At 42.4% G+C, this 22,202-nt stretch overlaps 4 protein-coding genes across 4 annotated transcripts in view; 1 reads left to right on the top strand and 3 right to left on the bottom strand.

Moving 5' to 3' along the window:
• Positions 1-11,785, bottom strand: part of LOC139473955 (monocarboxylate transporter 13-like) — a 29,818-nt gene extending 18,033 nt beyond the window's left edge. The window contains exon 1 of the mRNA XM_071256801.1: positions 10,577-11,785. Coding sequence (XP_071112902.1) covers positions 10,577-10,931 — 355 coding nt within the window. The 5' untranslated portion in view covers positions 10,932-11,785. The remainder of the gene's footprint in view (positions 1-10,576) is intronic.
• A 2,911-nt stretch (positions 11,786-14,696) lies between these two features.
• On the bottom strand, positions 14,697-17,042 carry LOC139475583 (uncharacterized). The gene has a single exon (XM_071258774.1). The coding sequence runs from the start codon at positions 17,040-17,042 to the stop codon at positions 14,697-14,699; it is 2,346 nt and encodes a 781-aa protein (XP_071114875.1).
• A 149-nt stretch (positions 17,043-17,191) lies between these two features.
• Positions 17,192-19,516, bottom strand: LOC139475582 (uncharacterized). The gene has a single exon (XM_071258773.1). It carries the CDS (start codon positions 19,514-19,516, stop codon positions 17,192-17,194), a length of 2,325 nt encoding a protein of 774 aa, XP_071114874.1.
• Positions 19,517-19,526: 10 nt separating this feature from the next.
• On the top strand, positions 19,527-20,424 carry LOC139475581 (oviduct-specific glycoprotein-like). The gene is made up of 2 exons (XM_071258772.1): positions 19,527-19,881; positions 20,144-20,424. The coding sequence occupies exons 1-2, from the start codon at positions 19,527-19,529 to the stop codon at positions 20,422-20,424; spliced, it is 636 nt and encodes a 211-aa protein (XP_071114873.1).
• Positions 20,425-22,202: the final 1,778 nt, after the last annotated feature.

The raw sequence follows: 22,202 nt of genomic DNA, 5'->3' as shown, positions 1-22,202 counted from the left end.
TCCCTGTTGTTTTACTTCGAACATGAGGGAAGGGCGGCGTGGTCTTTGTCACAGAATACAAATATATTATATCTTATATTACAAATTCGACACACTTATTTAATGACAGTTTACAACAGTGATTGACGTCCGTTCTGACCTCCAAGCAGGAAGGTTATATAAGCTTGTTGCCATGGCTACACTATACACAAGTGTATCGGGTGTTATAACAGTAACCAGCCTGCTCTGAATTCGTATCCACAGGAAAGTTCCAAAGCGTGGAAATATAAGTGGTTATTTCTGTAACAGACACCCATGATACCTTCTTTAGGCTCCGCGGCACACGATGACAAACAATGCCATACTGTTCGGACAGTTTGTTTTATCTAGACAGCATTTATGACCATACATTCCGTGGGATCCGCCTATCGTGTGATGCTCGTCGTGACAGAAGGCTACGATGAGGATTAGGTGGTAAAAATGAGTACCTGGGTTGATTGTGTGTCATCGTAAAATTTTCGGCGTCCTTAATGCTATCAACCATTAGTTGCCTCATCCAGACACGGGAAGAACCAGATGTAGCTGGAATACTCAATCAGTTCACAGTGATCCCGAGGTATATAAAAAAAACCGCCAGCGTCAGAGAATAATCCACCTCGATTATCTCCCTAAACATTCCCTTTGGCGAAAAAGGCAACATAAAGGTGAAATTATATGAATGGATCATTGAAAATCAGTGATTACACTAGGTGTTTGCGAAAAAGGCAAGCAAGGGCCTGCAATACAGGTAGCACCCGCCATATTTCGTACATTTCACAAGCATTCTGTGCGACTGTGTTTGGTTGGGAGTAAATGTTAATGTCATACCACAACTCAGCTCTTACACTGCCGGACAAAAAAAACAAACACATCTTTGATGGTGGCTAAAAATGAAAAAGACATGACATGGCTTCACGATGGCTCACCCTGAAACAGGTATAAGAGTTGTGTTTTGGACGTTACGTTTGGTGTGTTTTGGACGTTAAGTATGGTGCGTTTTGGACGTTAAGTATGGTGCGTTTCTGACGTTAAGTGTGGAGTGTTTTGGACGTTAAATTGGTTCGTTTTGGACGTTAAGTTTGGTGTGTTTTGGACGTTAAGTGTGGTGTGTTTTGGACGTTAAGTTGTTGCGTTTTGGACGTTAAGTTTGGTGTGTTTTGGACGTTAAGTGTGGTGTGTTTTGGACGTTAAGTTGTTGCGTTTTGGACGTTAAGTTTGGTGTGTTTTGGACGTTAAGTTTGGTGCGTTTTGGACGTTAAGTGTGGTGTGTTTTGGACGTTAAGTTGGTGCGTTTTGGACGTTAAGTTTGGTGTGTTTTGGACGTTAAGTTTGGTGTGTTTTGGACGTTAAGTTGGTGCGTTTTGACGTTAAGTTTGGTGTGTTTTGGACGTTAAGTTGGTGCGTTTTGGACGTTAAGTTGGTGCGTTTTGGACGTTAAGTTTGGTGTGTTTTGGACGTTAAGTTTGGTATGTTTTGGACGTAGGATTTGCTGTGTTTTGAACATTAGGTTTGCTGTGTGTTCGACGTTAAGCTTGTTGTGTTTTAGACGTTACATTTACTTTGATTGGGATGTTAAGTTTGGTGTGATTTGGACGTTAAATTTGCTGTTTGCTGTGTTTTGGACGTTAGGTTTGCTGTGTTTTGGACGTTAGGTTTGCCATGTTTTGGACGTTAAATTTGCTGTTTGCTGTGTTTTGGACGTTAGGTTTGCTATGTTTTGGACGTTAAATTGCTGTGTTTTGGACGCTAAGCTGTGTTTTGACGTTTATTCTGCTGTGTTTTGGGCGTGAAGTTTGTTGTGTTTTGGACCTTATGAAATATCTTATACGTTACGTTTGCTGTGTTTTGAACATAAGGTTTGCTGTGGTTTGGACGTTACGTTTGCTGACATTTGGACGTGGATACAGTTGTGTTTTGGAAGTTACGTAAGTTGTGTTTTGGACGTTAAGTTTGGTGTGTTTTGGACGTAAAGTTTGCTGTGTTTTGGACGTAAAGTTTGCTATGTTTTTGACGTAAAGTTTGCTGTGTTTTGGACGTGAAGTTTGATGTGGTTTGGACGTGAAGTTTGATGTGCTTTGGACGTGAAGTTTGATGTAGTTTGGACGTGAAGTTTGATGTGGTTTGGACGTGAAGTTTGGACGTGAAGTTTGATGTGGTTTGGACGTGAAGTTTGATGTGGTTTGGACGTGAAGTTTGATGTGGTTTGGACGTGAAGTTTGATGTGGTTTGGACGTGAAGTTTGATGTGGTTTGGACCTTATGTTTGCTGTGTTTTGGACGTTAGGTTTGCTATGTTTTGGAAATTAAGTTTGCTGTTTTTTAGACCTTAAGTTTGTTGTATTTTGGACGTTAGGTTTGCTATGTTTTGGACGTTAAGTGTGCTGTGTTTTCGATGTTAACTTTGCTGTGCTTTGGACGTTAAGTTTGCTGTATTTTGGGGCTTAAAGTTTGCCGTGTGTTCGACGTTAAGTTTGCTGTGTTTTTTACGTGAAGGTTGCTGTGTGTTCGACGTTAAGTTTGCTGTGTTTTGGATGTTAAGTTTGCTGTGTGTTCGACTTTAAGTGTGCTGTGTTTTGGATGTTAAGTTTGCTGTGTTTTGGATGTTAAGTGTGCTGTGCTTTGGATGTTAAGTTTGCTGTGTTTTGGATGTTAAGTTTGCTGTGTGTTCGACGTTAAGTGTGCTGTGTTTTGGATGTTAAGTTTGCTGTGTTTTGGATGTTAAGTTTGCTGTGTTTTGGATGTTAAGTGTGCTGTGTTTTGGATGTTAAGTGTGCTGTGTTTTGGATGTTAAGTTTACTGTGTTTTGGATGTTAAGTTTGCTGTGTTTTTGATGTTAAGTTTGCTGTGTTTTGGATGTTAAGTTTGCTGTGTTTTGGATGTTAAGTTTGCTGTGATTTGGACTTTATAGTTTAGTATTGTTTACTGTGTTTTAGACGTTACATTTGCTGTGTTTTGGACGTTAGGTTTGCCATGTTTTGGACGTTAAATTTGCTGTTTGCTGTGTTTTGAACATTAAATGTGCTGTTTGCCATGTTTTGGACGTTAAATTTGCTGTTTGCTGTGTTTTAAACGTTAAATGTGCTGTTTTGGACGCTACGTTCGTTGTGTTTGGGGCTTAAAGTTTGCTGTGTTTTGGACGTTAATTAAGTTGTGTTTTGAACCTGAAGTAAGCCGTGTTTTGACGTTAGGTCTACTGTGTTTTGGACCTTAACTTAGCAGTGTTTTGGGCGAGAAGTTTGCTGTGGTTTGGACCTTATGTTAGCTGTGTTTTGAACGTTAAGTTGCTGTGTTTTGAACGTTATGTTTGTTGTGTTTTGGACCTTAAGTTTGCAATATTTTGGGCGCTATGTATGAAATATTTTGTACGTTACGTGTGTTGTGTTTAGGCGACTGTTTTCATCCTAGTAACGTTTTGATAACGTTTATAATGTTTTGGTCAAATCCAATCTTCCAGTGTATACTTTCTTTTCCCCAGCAGTCCACATAACACAACACAACACACGTGGGTTGTGAAATATGGACAGCTGAATATCGATAACTGATTCACCAAGGGCCGGGGCAGTGGTCCATTTTGGCTGACTGGACATTTGTTTTGAAATTTTCGACAACTTCGTACAGTAAGCTTTAAATGAATTATCTAGAAATGAGCAAATCTTTCCACGAACAAGTACCTGATCCTAGATGTAGTTTTTCCTTGACAACGCCTGGTCCACACGTGGTGTCTAAAACACTGAACTCTTGAAAAGACAACAGCCTTATTCATATATATCTGCCCCTATTATACAATGTCCAAAATTTGCGTCCTTTAGAAGGCGAAAAATAATGACTCCAGGCATTATGGCTGATAGCAAAAGTAACGCCTCGCCGCTGGGTTACGATGGTTCTCAAGATATTTTACACATTGAAAACACAGAGGCCTATTTTTTATCGGTTCTAATGACAAGAAAAAAAGAAAAAATATTCTGCCTCCTGATCCGAAATTATATATTTTTTAAGGAGGACTCGAGTGAAAGGGGGTAGCGTTGGAGACAGTGGAGACTGGGTAAAGGTTGCTGAGCCATCATTCTGTGTTAGAAAGTTTCGCGAATCTTTCCTCGGCATGAACATTATCTATTACCTAGACAATTATCTATAAGTAAGGATTGACTTAAAGAATCTTTTATTTCAATTCCACGTTTCGATAACGATACTACACAGCATCTTTATAAAAATAATAATGAACGAAGTATAAAAAAGTGAATTATGTTTCATTAATATTGCAGCTTCTAAATGTCGGTTCAAGATATTACCTGTTATCATTACGTTAGACTGTTGAAGTAGGTCGTGCTGCTATTCTACCTGTCAGACAACAGCATGAACACAGCATGAACACACGCCCCTACACATGTACTGACCACGCCCCTACGTGTACACAGTTTACGTTTTCAACGTACACATATCAGATGAGTGAGTGAGTGAGTTTGGTTTTACGCCGCTTTTGGCAATATTCCAGCAATACTACAGCGGGGGACACCAGAAATGGGCTTCACACATTGTACCCATCTCGGGATTCGAACCCGGGTCTTCTGCGTGACGAGCGAACGCTCCCAAATACCAGATGAGAATATAGTCTGATTTATTTTCCTATATAGGGAGGATACATTCGGTCACAATTTCCTGTGCCTTGAAGATGCCGTTTGTTAAAATGAAAATCTCACCCTAGTATCTTTTGATATCAAATATATCAACGACTGTTGATATATTTGATATCAAAAGACACGAGGGTGAGATTTTATTTATCACCCATCATCATTCTTCTATGTTTTTCAGTTTGTAGACAGTAATAAGCAGTGTCTTAAGTGTAAAAAGTACTGCTAACAGCTTCAGTAGCAGAGCTATTAGCGATGTCATTTGATTGTGACGTCATGGTAACAACGATGTCACAATGGCCTGCGAAGCAGACATCTACGATGTAGATATCGATGGATCTCACCAAAGCTATATCTCCTGTGGGAGCCTGTTTGGGATGATAAAATGTCATTTACTATGAAGATGCCGTCTGTTACAATGTCATGTAGCTTGACGATTTACAAGAACGACGACGACGAAGATGATGAATAAATATGATGATGATGACGACGACGATGGCGATAACTATGTCATGTAATCAACTTACTCTGATGATTGTGTGAATATAGTAAAGTGTATGTTTGAGACGTTGGTGTGTAGAAGTACATGAGGGCCTTGGGTAGTCATTGGGCTGTGATATTAACAGAGTCATAGCTAACAGAGGATCTGCACAAACTGATCCATTGTTTTAAATTGACTGACAATCTGGTTTTCCACTGGATGACACAGTGTGTTATATTGACTGATACATTGTTTTACATTGATGGCAATCTGTTTTACATCGGATGGCAACGTGTTATATTAGCTGATACGTTGTTATAGATTGACTGAAAATCTGTTTCTCCATTGCATGACACAGTTTGTTATATTGATTGATACACTTTACATTGACTGACAATTTATTTTACATTGGATGATACCGTTTGTTATATTGATTGATGCACTTTAGATTGACTGACAATCTGTTTTTCAATTGGATGACACAGTTTGTTATATTGATTGATACACTTTACATTGACTGACAATATATTTTACATTGGATGATACCGTTTGTTATACTGATGTATGCACTTTAGATTGACTGACAATCTGTTTTTCAATTGGATGACACAGTTTGTTACATTGACTGATACACTTCACATTGACTGACAGTATATTTTACATTGGATGATACCGTTTGTTATATTGATTGATGCACTTTAGATTGACTGACAATCTGTTTCTTCATTGGATGACACAGTTTGTTATATTGATTGATGCACTTTAGATTGACTGACAATCTGTTTTTCAATTGGATGACACAGTTTGTTACATTGACTGATACACTTCACATTGACTGACAGTATATTTTACATTGGATGATACCGTTTGTTATATTGATTGATGCATTTTAGATTGACTGACAATCTGTTTCTTCATTGGATGACACAGTTTGTTATATTGATTGATGCACTTTAGATTGACTGACAATCTGTTTTTCAATTGGATGACACAGTTTGTTACATTGACTGATACACTTCACATTGACTGACAGTATATTTTACATTGGATAATACCGTTTGTTATATTGATTGATGCACTTTAGATTGACTGACAATCTGTTTCTTCATTGGATGACACAGTTTGTTATATTGATTGATGCACTTTAGATTGACTGACAATCTGTTTTTCAATTGGATGACACAGTTTGTTACATTGACTGATACACTTCACATTGACTGACAGTATATTTTACATTGGATGATACCGTTTGATATATTGATTGATGCACTTTAGATTGACTGACAATCTGTTTCTTCATTGGATGACACAGTTTGTTATATTGACTGATACACTTCACATTGACTGACAATATATTTTACATTGGATGATACCGTTTGTTATATTGACAGATACATCGTTTTAGTTCGACTGACACCAGATGTTCATGACACTAGTTTAGTGTGTAAGCAACCTAGCATGGTCTTACCATGACATAGCTTTGACACGGCACAGCCTGACATGGCACAGCTCTGACATGGCACAATCTAGGCCTGACATTCCTTGTAACATGAACCCAACCTCGCACTGACAACTTCGTACCACATCGCATGGCACTGGTTTGACATGACACCATCTTAGCACGAAACTGGTTTCACGTTTGACACGACTTTAACAAGACATAAACCCAGCATGGCACGGCCTTGACAAGATGCCAATCTGACATGACACTGGGTTGACATGGCACAACCTTGCATGACACAGCTTTGACCATGACATCAACTTGATATGGCACTCCTTGTGACACGCGTGATGTATGGTGAATACTATGATGTCGTGCTGTTAGGAGAACGTGATATCCTGGGACAGGGCACCGATTAACACATGAAAAAAGACGTATAGACATTCACGAGGACGGGACAAATAGAATATTAAAACACGATGCCAGTATAGGCAGGACACAATGATGCAATTCCCAATATGTGGTGCAAACAAAATAAAATGACAATATGATGATACGCATCAGATAACAACCCGGTAATGTGATAACGTGGTTCAGATGATGAGACAATGTCAATAAAGTGGTTCTAGTAATAACAAGACAATATCATCACTTGGTTAAGAGGTGATTCCACAACATACAGAAAGATAAATAGACGATAGACTTTATGATCTGGTGGTAGAGAAGGTGAAAAAACAATAAATCACGTATGCTAATGGATAAATGACACAATATGATGACGTGGGGTAGTGGATATATAACATAATATCATGACGTGGGGCAATTGATAATACCACAATATTATGACGTAGGGCAGTGGAGAAATAGCATAATATGATGACGTGGGGCAGTGGATAATAACACAATATGATGACGTAGGGCAGTGGAGAAATAACATAGTATGATGACGTGGGGCAGTAGATAAAATACATAATATGATGACGTGGGGCAGTGGATAAATAAAACAATATGATGACGTTGAAATAACATAATATGATGACGTTGGGCAGTCTATAAATAACACAATATGATGACAGAAATAACACAATATGATGACGTGAGGCAGAGGAAAAATAACACATTATGATAACGTTGGGCAGTGGAGAAATAACACAATTTGATGACGTAGGGCAGTGGAGAAATAACATATTATGATGATAGGGGCTGGAGATAAATAACACAATATGATGACGTGGGGCAGTCTATAAATAACACAATATGATGACAGAAATAACACAATATGATGACGTGAGGCAGAGGAAAAATAACACATTATGATAACGTTGGGCAGTGGAGAAATAACACAATTTGATGACGTAGGGCAGTGGAGAAATAACATCATATGATGACGTAGGCCTGGGGATAAATAACACAAAACACGTGGGTCAGATGAAAAATAACACAATATGATGATGAGGGGCAGTGGATAAATAACACAATATGATGACGTGGGGTGTGTGTGTGGAAACATAACACATGATGATGACGTAGGGCAGTGGAGAAGTAACACAATATGATGACATTGGGCAGGGGATAAATAACATAAAATGATCTGGTGCAGGGGACAGAAAACACAATGTAATGATGTAAAGTAGATAAAATACATAATGTGATGAAGTGGGGCAGTGGATAAATAACACAATATGATGACGTAGAAATAACATAATATGATGACTTGGTGCAGAAGATAAATAACACAATATGATGACGTGGGTCAGTGGAAACATTACACAATATGATGACGTAGGGCAGTGGAGAAATGAAAAAAATATGATACGTGGGGCTGGGGATAAATAACACAATAATGATGGCGTAGAAATAACACAATATGATGACGTGGGGCAGAGAGAAAATAACAAAATATGATGACGTGGTTCAAGGAATAAATAACATAAAATGATGTGGTGCAGGGGACCAAAATCACAATGTAATGATGTGAAGGGGATAAACCAATATGATGATTCGGCAGTGGACATTATAACACATATGGGACATATGGTGATGTGTTACAGGAGACAATAAGGACAGATGGTGATGAGTTACAGGAGACAAATAAGGACATATGGTGATGTGTTAGAAGATACAAATAAGGACATGGTGATGCGTTACAGGAGACAATACGGACAGATGGTGATGAGTTACAGGAGACAAATAAGGACATGGTGATGTGTGAGAAGAGACAAATAAGGACATGGTGATGAGTTACAGGAGACAATAAGGACAGATGCTGATGAGTTACAGGAGACAAATAAGGACACATGGTGACGTGTTACAGGAGACAAATATGGACATGGTTATGCCATACAGAAGGACACATTGTGATGTGTTACATAAGACACAGAAGGACAAATGGTGATGTTTTACAGGAGACAAATAAGGACACCTGTTGATGTGTTACAGGGGACAAATAAGGACAGGTGGTGATTTGTTACAAGGGACAAATAAGGACAGATGGTCATGTGTTACAGGAGACAAATAAGGACATGGTGGTGAGTTACAGAAGACAAATAAGGACATATGGTGATGTGTTATAGGAGACAAATAAGGACACATGGTGATGTGTTACAGAAGACAAACAAGGACATATTGTGATTTTTTACATAAGTCACAGAAGGACACATGGTGGTGTGTTACAGGAGACAAATCAGGACACATGGTGATGTGTCACAGAAGACAAACAAGGACATATGATGATGTGTTACAGGCGACAAATAAGGACAGATGGTGATGTGTTACAGGAGACAAATAAGGACATATGGTGATGTGTTACAGAAGACAAACAAGGACATATGGTGATGTGTTACATAAGACACAGAAGGACACATGGTGGTGTGTTACAGAAGACAAACAAGGACATATGGTGATGTGTTACAGAAGACAAACAAGGACATACGGTGATGTGTTACAGAAGACAAACAAGGACATACGGTGATGTGTTACAGAAGACAAACAAGGACATACGGTGATGTGTTACAGAAGACAAACAAGGACATACGGTGATGTGTTAAAGAAGACAAACAAGGACATACGGTGATGTGTCACAGAAGACAAACAAGGAGATACGGTGATGTGTTACAGAAGACAAACAAGGACATATGGTGATGTGTTACAGAAGACAAACAAGGACATACGGTGATGTGTTATAGGAGACAAACAAGGACATGATGATGATATGACAAGAACCCAATCAACCACATCGACCCTCTCCGCCAGTGACGTCGTACTACGTCGTTGCTTGTAACATCAATAGCTAAATATAGACTATAACCTTCCAGTGTCGGCGCTTCAGACGTATTGTCAACACACAGGCCGCCGGCAGGGGTGGTTTTAACATGGACACACGCTCCATTGGGCTTTGCAATGTTCTTACTACGGCAAGAGGTCAATAACACAAATCGGGGAAAGGCAACTCTCATCTAGGGCCATGTCATTTCCCGAAGAGACACACACAGCATGCCATGTTTTTACACATCCGTTGCCAAGCGCACCATACTTGCGTATATCGAAGTATGTCAACTGGGAGGCGGAAGGACAGTATTTACCTAGCTTGCGTGTTCTAGAATGCAGTGCTGCGTATAACAGCCATAAGGAAATGTGATTACCCCTAAATCTCTTTATATGGTATTTTTAGATGATGTATTTCTGGCATGGCTTAGGTTGTCTGCGGAATTGGTTATCTGAATATATCTATAACTATAACTATATAACTATATATATAACTATATAACTATATATATAACTATAACTATATAACTATATATATAACTATAACTATATATAACTATAACTATATATATATATATATATATATATATATATATATATATAACAACACACATAACACACACACACACGCGCGCGTATATATATACACACATATATCACAAACACACACACACACACACACATATATATATATATATATATTGGATACAAGATTTTAGAGGTATCATGACTCATCAACTCTTACCTTTATCGATGTCGTTGATAGTGAACTTCTTCGTGATCTGTAGGTACAATGTGCCGTATGCGAAATGGAAGCCATTACACAACACATGAACAAGAGTGGCTGCCACCACCACAACCCAACCCCACCCGCCATCGGGATGGTAGTCAGCAAAGTCCAGTCGGGGCGGAACCTTTTCTTGCATGCTGCACAGGTCTTTCTTATGCACGCGGCTACACGATGTGTCGCGGGTCGTCTGCGACTGTCCGCTGCGCGTGCTTTCACCGCTGCGTGCGCTCTCGTCGCTGCTCAGACGATATAAAAGATGCTTCTCAGATTTACTGTTACCGACATCGTCGCAGGTTGTAGAGGCAGGCATCGCCTCGTGTCGACCTCAAAATATGCTAGTTATCACTAGATACAGTTGTACGCTAGCCACATTGTTTTCAAGGGTTGGCATAGTCTGAGTCGCCGATGGATATTTATAACACATAGCGTGACTCCACAAACCACCAGTGCTGTCGGTGGAGAATTCCTCACCTCGTTTCAAGGCTCCTGGTACAAACTGTTGACATCCATCCGAGTAAAGACACCATTGCACCGTGAATCCCGCTCGTCAACTCGAGCAATCACCAATGGTTATCGTCTGTACTTACACGAGGATCCTGCAGAGCGACACAGTCGAGGTAGACAACAGTTATTTTGGTTTCCCCTGTGTAGCCACGAGTAGCGGTAGTGACGACGGAAGACTGTTTGCTCATGAATATCGTCTGCACAACCAGTTGCAGACGTAAACCAGCCAAGCTAGCAACGCAGACGTCAAAGTTTTGGGCGCCGAACGACAGGGCAACTAGTGGTGACGCGTTGTTGGTTGAGGGGTTGGAGGTCCGGTTTTGGCTGTTGTTGACCACGGGGTATGGAGGCGATGTCAGATGATGGAACTGCACGCACAAGACTTACACTGCAATCTGATATCCAGTCATAGAGGCGGGGAATCAAGCTGGTCCTACTGGTAGCCAGGCAGCTCGGTCCCAATACAAGGTCGCAGCCGGCCGTCAGTGCGACCCGATGGCGGTACGCATATCGATTGATTGTAAAACATGGCCTCGATTCTGTGAGGCAAAGCGGTAGGTGATTGGCTACAACCCATGTCGATTATTGGCGTCTGCTAACATAATGTATGTTCCTGGCGATGTGTAGTTGTTGTATTCCAACTGAGAGGCCAGGCGACATGCTGATCGGAGCTTGTCAGTTCGAATTCATCAATGTGACCCAATTAATGCGTCGACAGTTGTTGAAACTCCCCAGCACGGTGTGATTGCTCGGCCTCCAGCGGCCGGAGAACTAGAACAGCCGGGATGAGGCGTCATGCACGACCTGGGAGGGAGCGAAGGCGACGGAGTCGGGCATTAATGTATGTCGGGGACACAGTATGGCCGTCGCTTTGTTGATAAACTGTATTACCCAGGTGTACACGAGCGTCCAAGAGCCTTGTCCGCACACCAGCAGTATGCAAATAAGTCAGCGGGATAGAGCGTTGTCATAGCAACACAATATAGCAACGCGCGTAATTCAACGTTGGTATGGTAACCCAAGCTTGGACGTTACGGCGAAAGGATGAAACAACGTCAGGATTGAGGAGCTCGGCTGAGCCTCTGAAACTTCCACAGCTCTGAGTACAAACCCAGCCCTTGGGCGAGCTTTTATCGGCAACACGCTAAATCTGGACGCAAGTCAGACTGAAGCAGCTATTGCTGTCACAGCTTGTGTCATATAGTCACGTTTCCCTCGCCCCAGTACAAACCTTGACTATCTACTTCATGTTTTATGTTTGGAGCTGAATCTTTTGTAAATTAGATTTCTGTATTCTTTTATAAGACAAGTGGTACGGTTTTCCTTCGTTCGGGTTAAATATTATCGATACACTTTACTTCGATACACTTTACTTCGACACCGATACCACGGACAGGAACACGTGAAGTTCTTACTTTAAGTTTGATCAGTACAAACGTATTATATTATTGAAAAGATATGTCATTTGGGGTCAATGCCAGCTAAATTGAATGTAAAGAATGTGAGAATTCTAAACGAAATTATGGGAGATATTTCATGCCGTTAGTGTAAGAGCGGAACCGACAGGAGTGGTTTATTTCTCGCACATAAATACTCTAACTACAACATAAGATTAACTTTCTGCCTTGAACGGTAACAAATACATCAAATCTTAATGATGGTCATCCAGTCGACATCTCCCCTCTTCATAGCCTTCAGTAGTAATTGAGATCCTGCTGGTGCGCCGCGTTCTATTTTAAGATAGATTCATTACTTTTTTGCGCAATTTATTTTGGTAATATCTGGTCGGGCGTTAAAATCGAACTCATTTACCCCCGTTAAGGTGTTGTATCCTCATGGTTATCTGTCTGATGACAGGCGCCGCACCCCCCATCACACCCACGCCGCACCCACACTGACACCAACAATGACCCTACGTCTTGCCCTCCCGCCCGCCCGCTCCCCGACACCAACGCCGCCCCCCACTCCTTCCACCTACGCTGTTAAGCCAGAACCCACAGGTGGGGTTTAATAGGCACAATGATGCAATATGTCTGACCAAAATAATAAGACTAAGGTTTGTGCTAAGAAATCCTATGATTTTGATGTAATGTTTGAAACAAACTTCTCACATTCTGCCCATAAAGAAATAGATGATCTAATCAGACTCTTTATTGATATGAAGTCCTTGACAGGCATTAAGAAGTTGGGAGAACTTGAATACATGGATAGCATTAATAAAAGAAGTTGCTATCCATAAAAAGTGTCATGTACGAGGGCTGGTCAAAATGTTCTGAGTCTGACTTACTTTCAACTATGGGCTGTTACAAAGTGAACTAGTCAATGCAGTACATCGTACATACATTGAGTAGCTCATTGCAAGTGTATTTGGTCTGTTGAGGCCGTTTGTATATTAGTGACAGCCAGTTGAACGAGATAGGGTCCAAATGGACACAGAAATGGAAAAGAACGAGTACCGAGCAGTCATCAAGTTTTTGACTTTAGGGAAAAGTACTCCCAAAGACATTCATGACCGCATGTCACAAGGGTATGGGGATAAGTGCCCTCGCCATTCCACTGTCAAAAATCTATGTTTAAGGCTGGCAGAACAAACCTTGATGATGACCCTAGGTATGGACATCCCTCAACTTCCATCAACAAAGATTCAATCAAGGAGATAGATAAACGTATTACCATTGCTGAACTTTAGGAAGACACAGGTCTAAGCCATGGATCCATTGAAACTATTATTCATGAACATTTACAGATGAATGAGATATCTGCTCGTTAGGTGCCAAAGTTTCTAAGGTCTGATATGAAGGAAAAAGGATTTGACATTGCCAGAGAAAATTTAGAGCTAATTGAGGAGGATTTCGTCGTGTGATCGGGTGATGAAACATGGGTCTACCACTATGACCCCGAGTCAAAATGACAATCCATGGAATGGCCCCATTCCACTTCTTCGGCACCAAAGAAATTCAAGTCTTCAAGATCAGTGATGAAAGTTAGGACCACTGTATTGTGGGATGCAAAGAATGTTATCCTTGTTGATTACTTAGAAAGTCAAAAGACGATTACCGGTGCCTACCATGCTGATTTGCTTCATCGTCTGAGAGATTATATCAAAGAAAAAAAGCTGCGAGGAGTGCTGACTGTTGGAATTCTACTACTTCATGACAATGCCTCTTCCCATAAACCTCGACTTGCACAGGCTGCTGTTCGACAATGTGGGTTCGAAGAGCTTCCTCACCCTCCATACTCGATAGTCCTGGAACCAACTGAGTTCCACCTGTTTTTTGGCAGTGTGATGGAAATATCTTGACCGGTGAGTAGGAAATCTTGACTGGCGTGGAAGACATCTTGACTGCTGTGGAAGTATCTTGACCCTGATGTGGACTCATTTTGACTGGTGTGCAAGACAACTTGACTAGTGTGGAAGACAACTTGACTGGTGTGGAAACATCTTGACTGGTGTGGAAGACACCTTGACTGGTGTGGAAGACATCTCGACTGCTGTGGAAGACATCTTGACTGCTGTGGAAACATCCTTAATGGTGTGGAAACATCCTGTATGGTGTGGAAGACACCTTGACTACTGCAGAAGACAACGTGGCTGGTGTGGAAGACATCTTGACTGGTATGGAAGCATTTTGACTGGTTTGGCAGACAACTTGACTGATATCGAAGACAACTTGACTGGTGTGGAAGACATCTTGACTGGTGTGGAAGACATCTTGATTGGTGTGGAAGACATCTTGACTGGTGTGGAAGCCATCTTGACTGGTGTGGACGCCATCTTGAGTGGTGTGGAAGACATTTTGAGTGGTGTGGAAGACATCTTGACTGGTGTGGAAGACATCTTGACTGGTGTGGAAGACAACTTGACTGGAGTGGAAGACATCTTGACTGGTTTGAAAGACATTTTGACTGGTGTAGAAGACATCTTGACTGGATTGGAAGACATCTTGACTGGAGTGGAAGACATCTTGACTAGATGGAAGACATCTTGACTGATGTGGAAGACAACTTGACTGGTGTGGAAGACAACTTGACTGGTGTGGAAAACATCTTGACTGGTGTGGAAGACATCTTGACTAGAATGGAAGACATATTGATTGGGGTGGAAGACATTTTGTATTGTGTGGAAGACATCTTGAGTGGAGTGGAAGACAACTTGACTGGTGTTGAAGATATCTTGACTGCTGTGGAAGACATCTTGATTGGTGTGGAAGACATCTTGACTGGTGTGGAAGACATCTTGACTGGTATGGAAGACAGCTTGACTGGCTTGGAAGACGTCTTGACTGCTGTGGAGGCCATCTTGACTGGTGTGGAAGACATCTTGACTGCTATGGAAGACATCTTGACTGGTGTGGAAGACATCTTGACTGGTGTGGAAGACATCTTGAATGGTGTGGAAGACAACTTGCCTGGTGTTGAAGACATTCTGACTGGTGTGTAAGACATCTTGATTGGTGTGGAAGACATCTTGACTGGTGTGGAAGACATCTTGACTGGTATGGAAGACAGCTTGACTGGCTTGGAAGACGTCTTGACTGCTGTGGAAGCCATCTTGACTAGAATGGAAGACATATTGATTGGGGTGGAAGACATTTTGTATTGTGTGGAAGACATCTTGAGTGGAGTGGAAGACAACTTGACTGGTGTTGAAGATATCTTGACTGGTGTGGAAGACATCTTGATTGGTGTGGAAGACATCTTGACTGGTGTGGAAGACATCTTGACTGGTATGGAAGACAGCTTGACTGGCTTGGAAGACGTCTTGACTGCTGTGGAAGCCATCTTGACTGGTGTGGAAGACATCTTGACTGCTATGGAAGACATCTTGACTGGTGTGGAAGACATCTTGACTGGTGTGGAAGACATCTTGAATGGTGTGGAAGACAACTTGCCTGGTGTTGAAGACATTCTGACTGGTGTGGAAGACATCTTGATTGGTGTGGAAGACATCTTGACTGGTGTGGAAGACATCTTGACTGGTATGGAAGACAGCTTGACTGGCTTGGAAGACGTCTTGACTGCTGTGGAAGCCATCTTGACTGGTGTGGAAGACATATTGACTGCTATGGAAGACATCTTGACTGGTGTGGAAGACATCTTGACTTGTGTGGAAGACATCTTGAATGGTGTGGAAGACAACTTGCCTGGTGTTGAAGACATCTTGACTGGTGTGGAAGACATCGTGATTGGTGTTGAAGACATCTTGACTGGAATGGAAGACAACTTGAGTGGTGTGGAAGACATCTTGACTGGTGTGGAAGACAACTTGACTGTTGTGGAAGACATTCTGACTGGTGTGGAAGACATCTTGACTGGTGTGAAAGACATCTTGAGTGGTGTGGAAGACATCTTGACTGGTGTGGAAGACATCTTGACTGGTGTGGAAGACAACTTGACTGTTGTGGAAGACATTCTGACTGGTGTGGAAGACATCTTGACTGGTGTTGAAGACAACGTGACTGGTGTGGAAGTATCTTGACCCTGATGTGGACTCATTTTGACTGGTGTGCAAGACAACTTGACTAGTGTGGAAGACATCTTGACTTGTGTGAAAGACATCTTGAGTGGTGTGGAAGACATCTTGACTGGTGTGGAAGACATCTTGACTGGTGTGGAAGACAACTTGACTGTTGTGGAAGACATTCTGACTGGTGTGGAAGACATCTTGACTGGTGTTGAAGACAACTTGACTGGTGTGGAAGATATCTTGACTGGTGGTGAAGACATCTTGACTGATGTGGAAGACATCTTGACTTGCTTGGAAGACGTCTTGACTGCTGTGGAAGACATCTTGACTGTTGAGGGAAGACATCTTGACTTGTGTGGAAGACATCTTGACTGGCTTGGAAGACATCTTGACTGGTGTGGAAGACATCTTGACTGGTGTGGAAGACATCTTGACTGCTATGGAAGACATCTTGACTGGTGTGGAAACATCTTGACTGGTGTGGAAGACACCTTGACTGGTGTGGAAGACATCTCGACTGCTGTGGAAGACATCTTGACTGCTGTGGAAACATCCTTAATGGTGTGGAAACATCCTGTATGGTGTGGAAGACACCTTGACTACTGCAGAAGACAACGTGGCTGGTGTGGAAGACATCTTGACTGGTATGGAAGCATTTTGACTGGTTTGGCAGACAACTTGACTGATATCGAAGACAACTTGACTGGTGTGGAAGACATCTTGACTGGTGTGGAAGACATCTTGATTGGTGTGGAAGACATCTTGACTGGTGTGGAAGCCATCTTGACTGGTGTGGACGCCATCTTGAGTGGTGTGGAAGACATTTTGAGTGGTGTGGAAGACATCTTGACTGGTGTGGAAGACATCTTGACTGGTGTGGAAGACAACTTGACTGGAGTGGAAGACATCTTGACTGGTTTGAAAGACATTTTGACTGGTGTAGAAGACATCTTGACTGGATTGGAAGACATCTTGACTGGAGTGGAAGACATCTTGACTAGATGGAAGACATCTTGACTGATGTGGAAGACAACTTGACTGGTGTGGAAGACAACTTGACTGGTGTGGAAGACATCTTGACTGGTGTGGAAGACATCTTGACTAGAATGGAAGACATATTGATTGGGGTGGAAGACATTTTGTATTGTGTGGAAGACATCTTGAGTGGAGTGGAAGACAACTTGACTGGTGTTGAAGATATCTTGACTGCTGTGGAAGACATCTTGATTGGTGTGGAAGACATCTTGACTGCTGTGGAAGACATCTTGACTGGTATGGAAGACAGCTTGACTGGCTTGGAAGACGTCTTGACTGCTGTGGAGGCCATCTTGACTGGTGTGGAAGACATCTTGACTGCTATGGAAGACATCTTGACTGGTGTGGAAGACATCTTGACTGGTGTGGAAGACATCTTGAATGGTGTGGAAGACAACTTGCCTGGTGTTGAAGACATTCTGACTGGTGTGTAAGACATCTTGATTGGTGTGGAAGACATCTTGACTGGTGTGGAAGACATCTTGACTGGTATGGAAGACAGCTTGACTGGCTTGGAAGACGTCTTGACTGCTGTGGAAGCCATCTTGACTAGAATGGAAGACATATTGATTGGGGTGGAAGACATTTTGTATTGTGTGGAAGACATCTTGAGTGGAGTGGAAGACAACTTGACTGGTGTTGAAGATATCTTGACTGGTGTGGAAGACATCTTGATTGGTGTGGAAGACATCTTGACTGGTGTGGAAGACATCTTGACTGGTATGGAAGACAGCTTGACTGGCTTGGAAGACGTCTTGACTGCTGTGGAAGCCATCTTGACTGGTGTGGAAGACATCTTGACTGCTATGGAAGACATCTTGACTGGTGTGGAAGACATCTTGACTGGTGTGGAAGACATCTTGAATGGTGTGGAAGACAACTTGCCTGGTGTTGAAGACATTCTGACTGGTGTGGAAGACATCTTGATTGGTGTGGAAGACATCTTGACTGGTGTGGAAGACATCTTGACTGGTATGGAAGACAGCTTGACTGGCTTGGAAGACGTCTTGACTGCTGTGGAAGCCATCTTGACTGGTGTGGAAGACATATTGACTGCTATGGAAGACATCTTGACTGGTGTGGAAGACATCTTGACTTGTGTGGAAGACATCTTGAATGGTGTGGAAGACAACTTGCCTGGTGTTGAAGACATTCTGACTGGTGTGGAAGACATCGTGATTGGTGTTGAAGACATCTTGACTGGAATGGAAGACAACTTGAGTGGTGTGGAAGACATCTTGACTGGTGTGGAAGACAACTTGACTGTTGTGGAAGACATTCTGACTGGTGTGGAAGACATCTTGACTGGTGTGAAAGACATCTTGAGTGGTGTGGAAGACATCTTGACTGGTGTGGAAGACATCTTGACTGGTGTGGAAGACAACTTGACTGTTGTGGAAGACATTCTGACTGGTGTGGAAGACATCTTGACTGGTGTTGAAGACAACGTGACTGGTGTGGAAGTATCTTGACCCTGATGTGGACTCATTTTGACTGGTGTGCAAGACAACTTGACTAGTGTGGAAGACATCTTGACTTGTGTGAAAGACATCTTGAGTGGTGTGGAAGACATCTTGACTGGTGTGGAAGACATCTTGACTGGTGTGGAAGACAACTTGACTGTTGTGGAAGACATTCTGACTGGTGTGGAAGACATCTTGACTGGTGTTGAAGACAACTTGACTGGTGTGGAAGATATCTTGACTGGTGGTGAAGACATCTTGACTGATGTGGAAGACATCTTGACTTGCTTGGAAGACGTCTTGACTGCTGTGGAAGACATCTTGACTGTTGAGGGAAGACATCTTGACTTGTGTGGAAGACATCTTGACTGGCTTGGAAGACATCTTGACTGGTGTGGAAGACATCTTGACTGGTGTGGAAGACATCTTGACTGCTATGGAAGACATCTTGACTTGTGTGGAAGACATCTTGACTGGTGTGGAAGACAACTTGACTGTTGTGGAAGACATTCTGACTGGTGTGGAAGACATCTTGACTGGTGTGAAAGACATCTCGAGTGGTGTGGAAGACATCTTGACTGGTGTGGAAGACATCTTGACTGGTGTGGAAGACAACTTGACTGTTGTGGAAGACATTCTGACTGGTGTGGAAGACATCTTGACTGGTGTTGAAGACAACTTGACTGGTGTGGAAGATATCTTGACTGGTGGTGAAGACATCTTGACTGATGTGGAAGACATCTTGACTTGCTTGGAAGACGTCTTGACTGCTGTGGAAGACATCTTGACTGGTGAGGGAAGACATCTTGACTGGTGTGGAAGACATCTTGACTGGCTTGGAAGACATCTTGACTGGTGTGGAAGACATCTTGACTGGTGTGGAAGACATCTTGACTTGTGTGGAAGACATCTTGACTGGTGTGGAAGACATCTTGACTGGTGTGGAAGACATCTTGAGTGGTGTGGAAGACATCTTGACTGGTGTGGAAGATAACTTGACTGGTGTGGAAGACATCTTGACTGGTGGTGAAGACATTTTGTATTGTGTGGAAGACATCTTGAGTGGAGTGGAAGACAACTTGACTGGTGTTGAAGATATCTTGACTGCTGTGGAAGACATCTTGAGTGGAGTGGAAGACAGCTTGACTGGTGTTGAAGACATATTTACTGGTGTGGAAGACATCTTGACTGGAATGGAAGACAACTTGACTGGTGTTGAAGACAACTTGGCTGCTGTGGAAGACATTCTGACTGGTGTGGAAGACATCTTGAGTGGTGTGAAAGACATCTTGACTGGTGTGGAAGACAACTTGACTGATGTGGAAACATCTTGACTGGTGTGGAAGCCATCTTGACTAGTGTGGAAGACATCTTGACACTGACACTCAAGATTACACTGACGCGTGTTGTCTGTGAAGTCCATACACTGACGCGTGTTGTCTGTGAAGTTCATACACTGACGCGTGTTGTCTGTGAAGTTCATACACTGAAGCGTGTTGTCTGTGAAGTTCATACACTGACGCGTGTTGTCTGTGACGTTTATACACTGACGTGTTATGTCTGTGACATTTATACACTAACGTGTTATGTCTGTGAAGTTCATACACTGACGCGTGTTGTCTGTGACGTTTTTACACTGACGTGTGTTGTCTGTGACGTTTATACACTGACTTGTTATGTCTGTGACGTTTATACACTGACGTGTTATGTCTGTGACGTTTATACACTGACGTGTTATGTCTGTGAAGTTCATACACTGACGTGTTATGTCTGTGACGTTTATACACTGACGTGTTATGTCTGTGAGGTTCATACACTGACGTGTTATGTCTGTGAAGTTCATACACTGACGTGTTATGTCTGTGAAGTAGTTCATTCCACCCTGTGCATCCATCGCCGTTCAAAAAGCTTTCACGTGTTCTAATAGTAAGGGATTGTCCTATACATACTGAACCAAATTAATAACTTCACAATCCTAAAATTTTAACATTTTGACCAGTTATCATTGTGGGCCCTTATTCTTCAGATAACACCCGTTTTTGTTCAGGTGAATCGATCAAAATCATGTGCACAGCACTGCAGTGGCAAAAGTGTTTTTTCACGTGCAACTGGTCACGTGGCCATAATACCGCACGTGTTTTCAGCCATACTTGTTAGCAGTCATTAACAAAAAAAGAAAAACACAAGAAAACAAAAGTCTTTACGGCCATTTGTCATGCCACACCTTTCAAATGTGCAACGTGAACGTGCCATCGGCATGTTGCAGACGGGAACGTCCGTAGCTGAAGTCGCAAGGACGATGGGTTGTAGTCGACGGACTGTTTATGATTTACAGACGCGTCTACAGCAAACGGGTACCACCACTGATCGCCCTCGGCCAGGTCAGCCACGTGTGACGTCACATGCAGAGGATCGTCAGATAGTCTTAGGTCACCTGAGTAACCGATTTTTGACGGCTACATCAACCAGAAATGAACTGTTTAGGGTAGACTGAGTGCGCAAACTGTTCGAAACCGTCTGAGAACTGCTCACCTTCAAGCACGACGGCCATACTACAGGCCGATTCTGACTCAATTACACAGACGTCAACGTGAATTGTGGGCAGAGCGACACTTACGATGGACTCAGAGGAATTGGAATCAAGTCGTCTTCAGTGATGAATCCCGATTTAATCTTCGATTTGCTGATGGTAGGGCGAGGGTGTGGAGGCGCCGTCATGAACGTTACGCCCAGTGTTGTGTACAGGAAGTTGACAGATTTCGAGGCGGAAGTGTCATGGTGTGGGGTGCTTTCTGTGGCAATGCACGTTCCGGGCTTCTTGTCATCCGTGGCAACCTCAACGCTGCTGCTTACTGCGACAAAGTACTGGCACCAGAACTTCTGCCTTTTATGGCAGCACAAGGACCCGGTTTGATCTTTCAACACGACAATGCCAGACCCCACACAGCAATTTTGACAAGGAATTTCCTTCAGAATGCGGGAGTCAACGTCATGGACTGGCCGTCATGGTCTCCCGACCTCAATCCCATCGAACACGTCTGGGATGCTCTTGGCAGAAGTCTGCTCACTCTCCAGAACCAACCACAGAATTTGCAAGATCTTTGGCACCATT

Source organism: Haliotis cracherodii, unplaced genomic scaffold, assembly GCF_022045235.1.
Source record: "Haliotis cracherodii isolate W230 unplaced genomic scaffold, xgHalCrac1.p SCAF_3, whole genome shotgun sequence".
NCBI classification, from domain to species: domain Eukaryota; kingdom Metazoa; phylum Mollusca; class Gastropoda; order Lepetellida; family Haliotidae; genus Haliotis; species Haliotis cracherodii.
The sequence above is the reverse complement of the archived record's forward strand: the minus strand, read 5'-3'. Positions and strand labels throughout refer to the sequence as shown.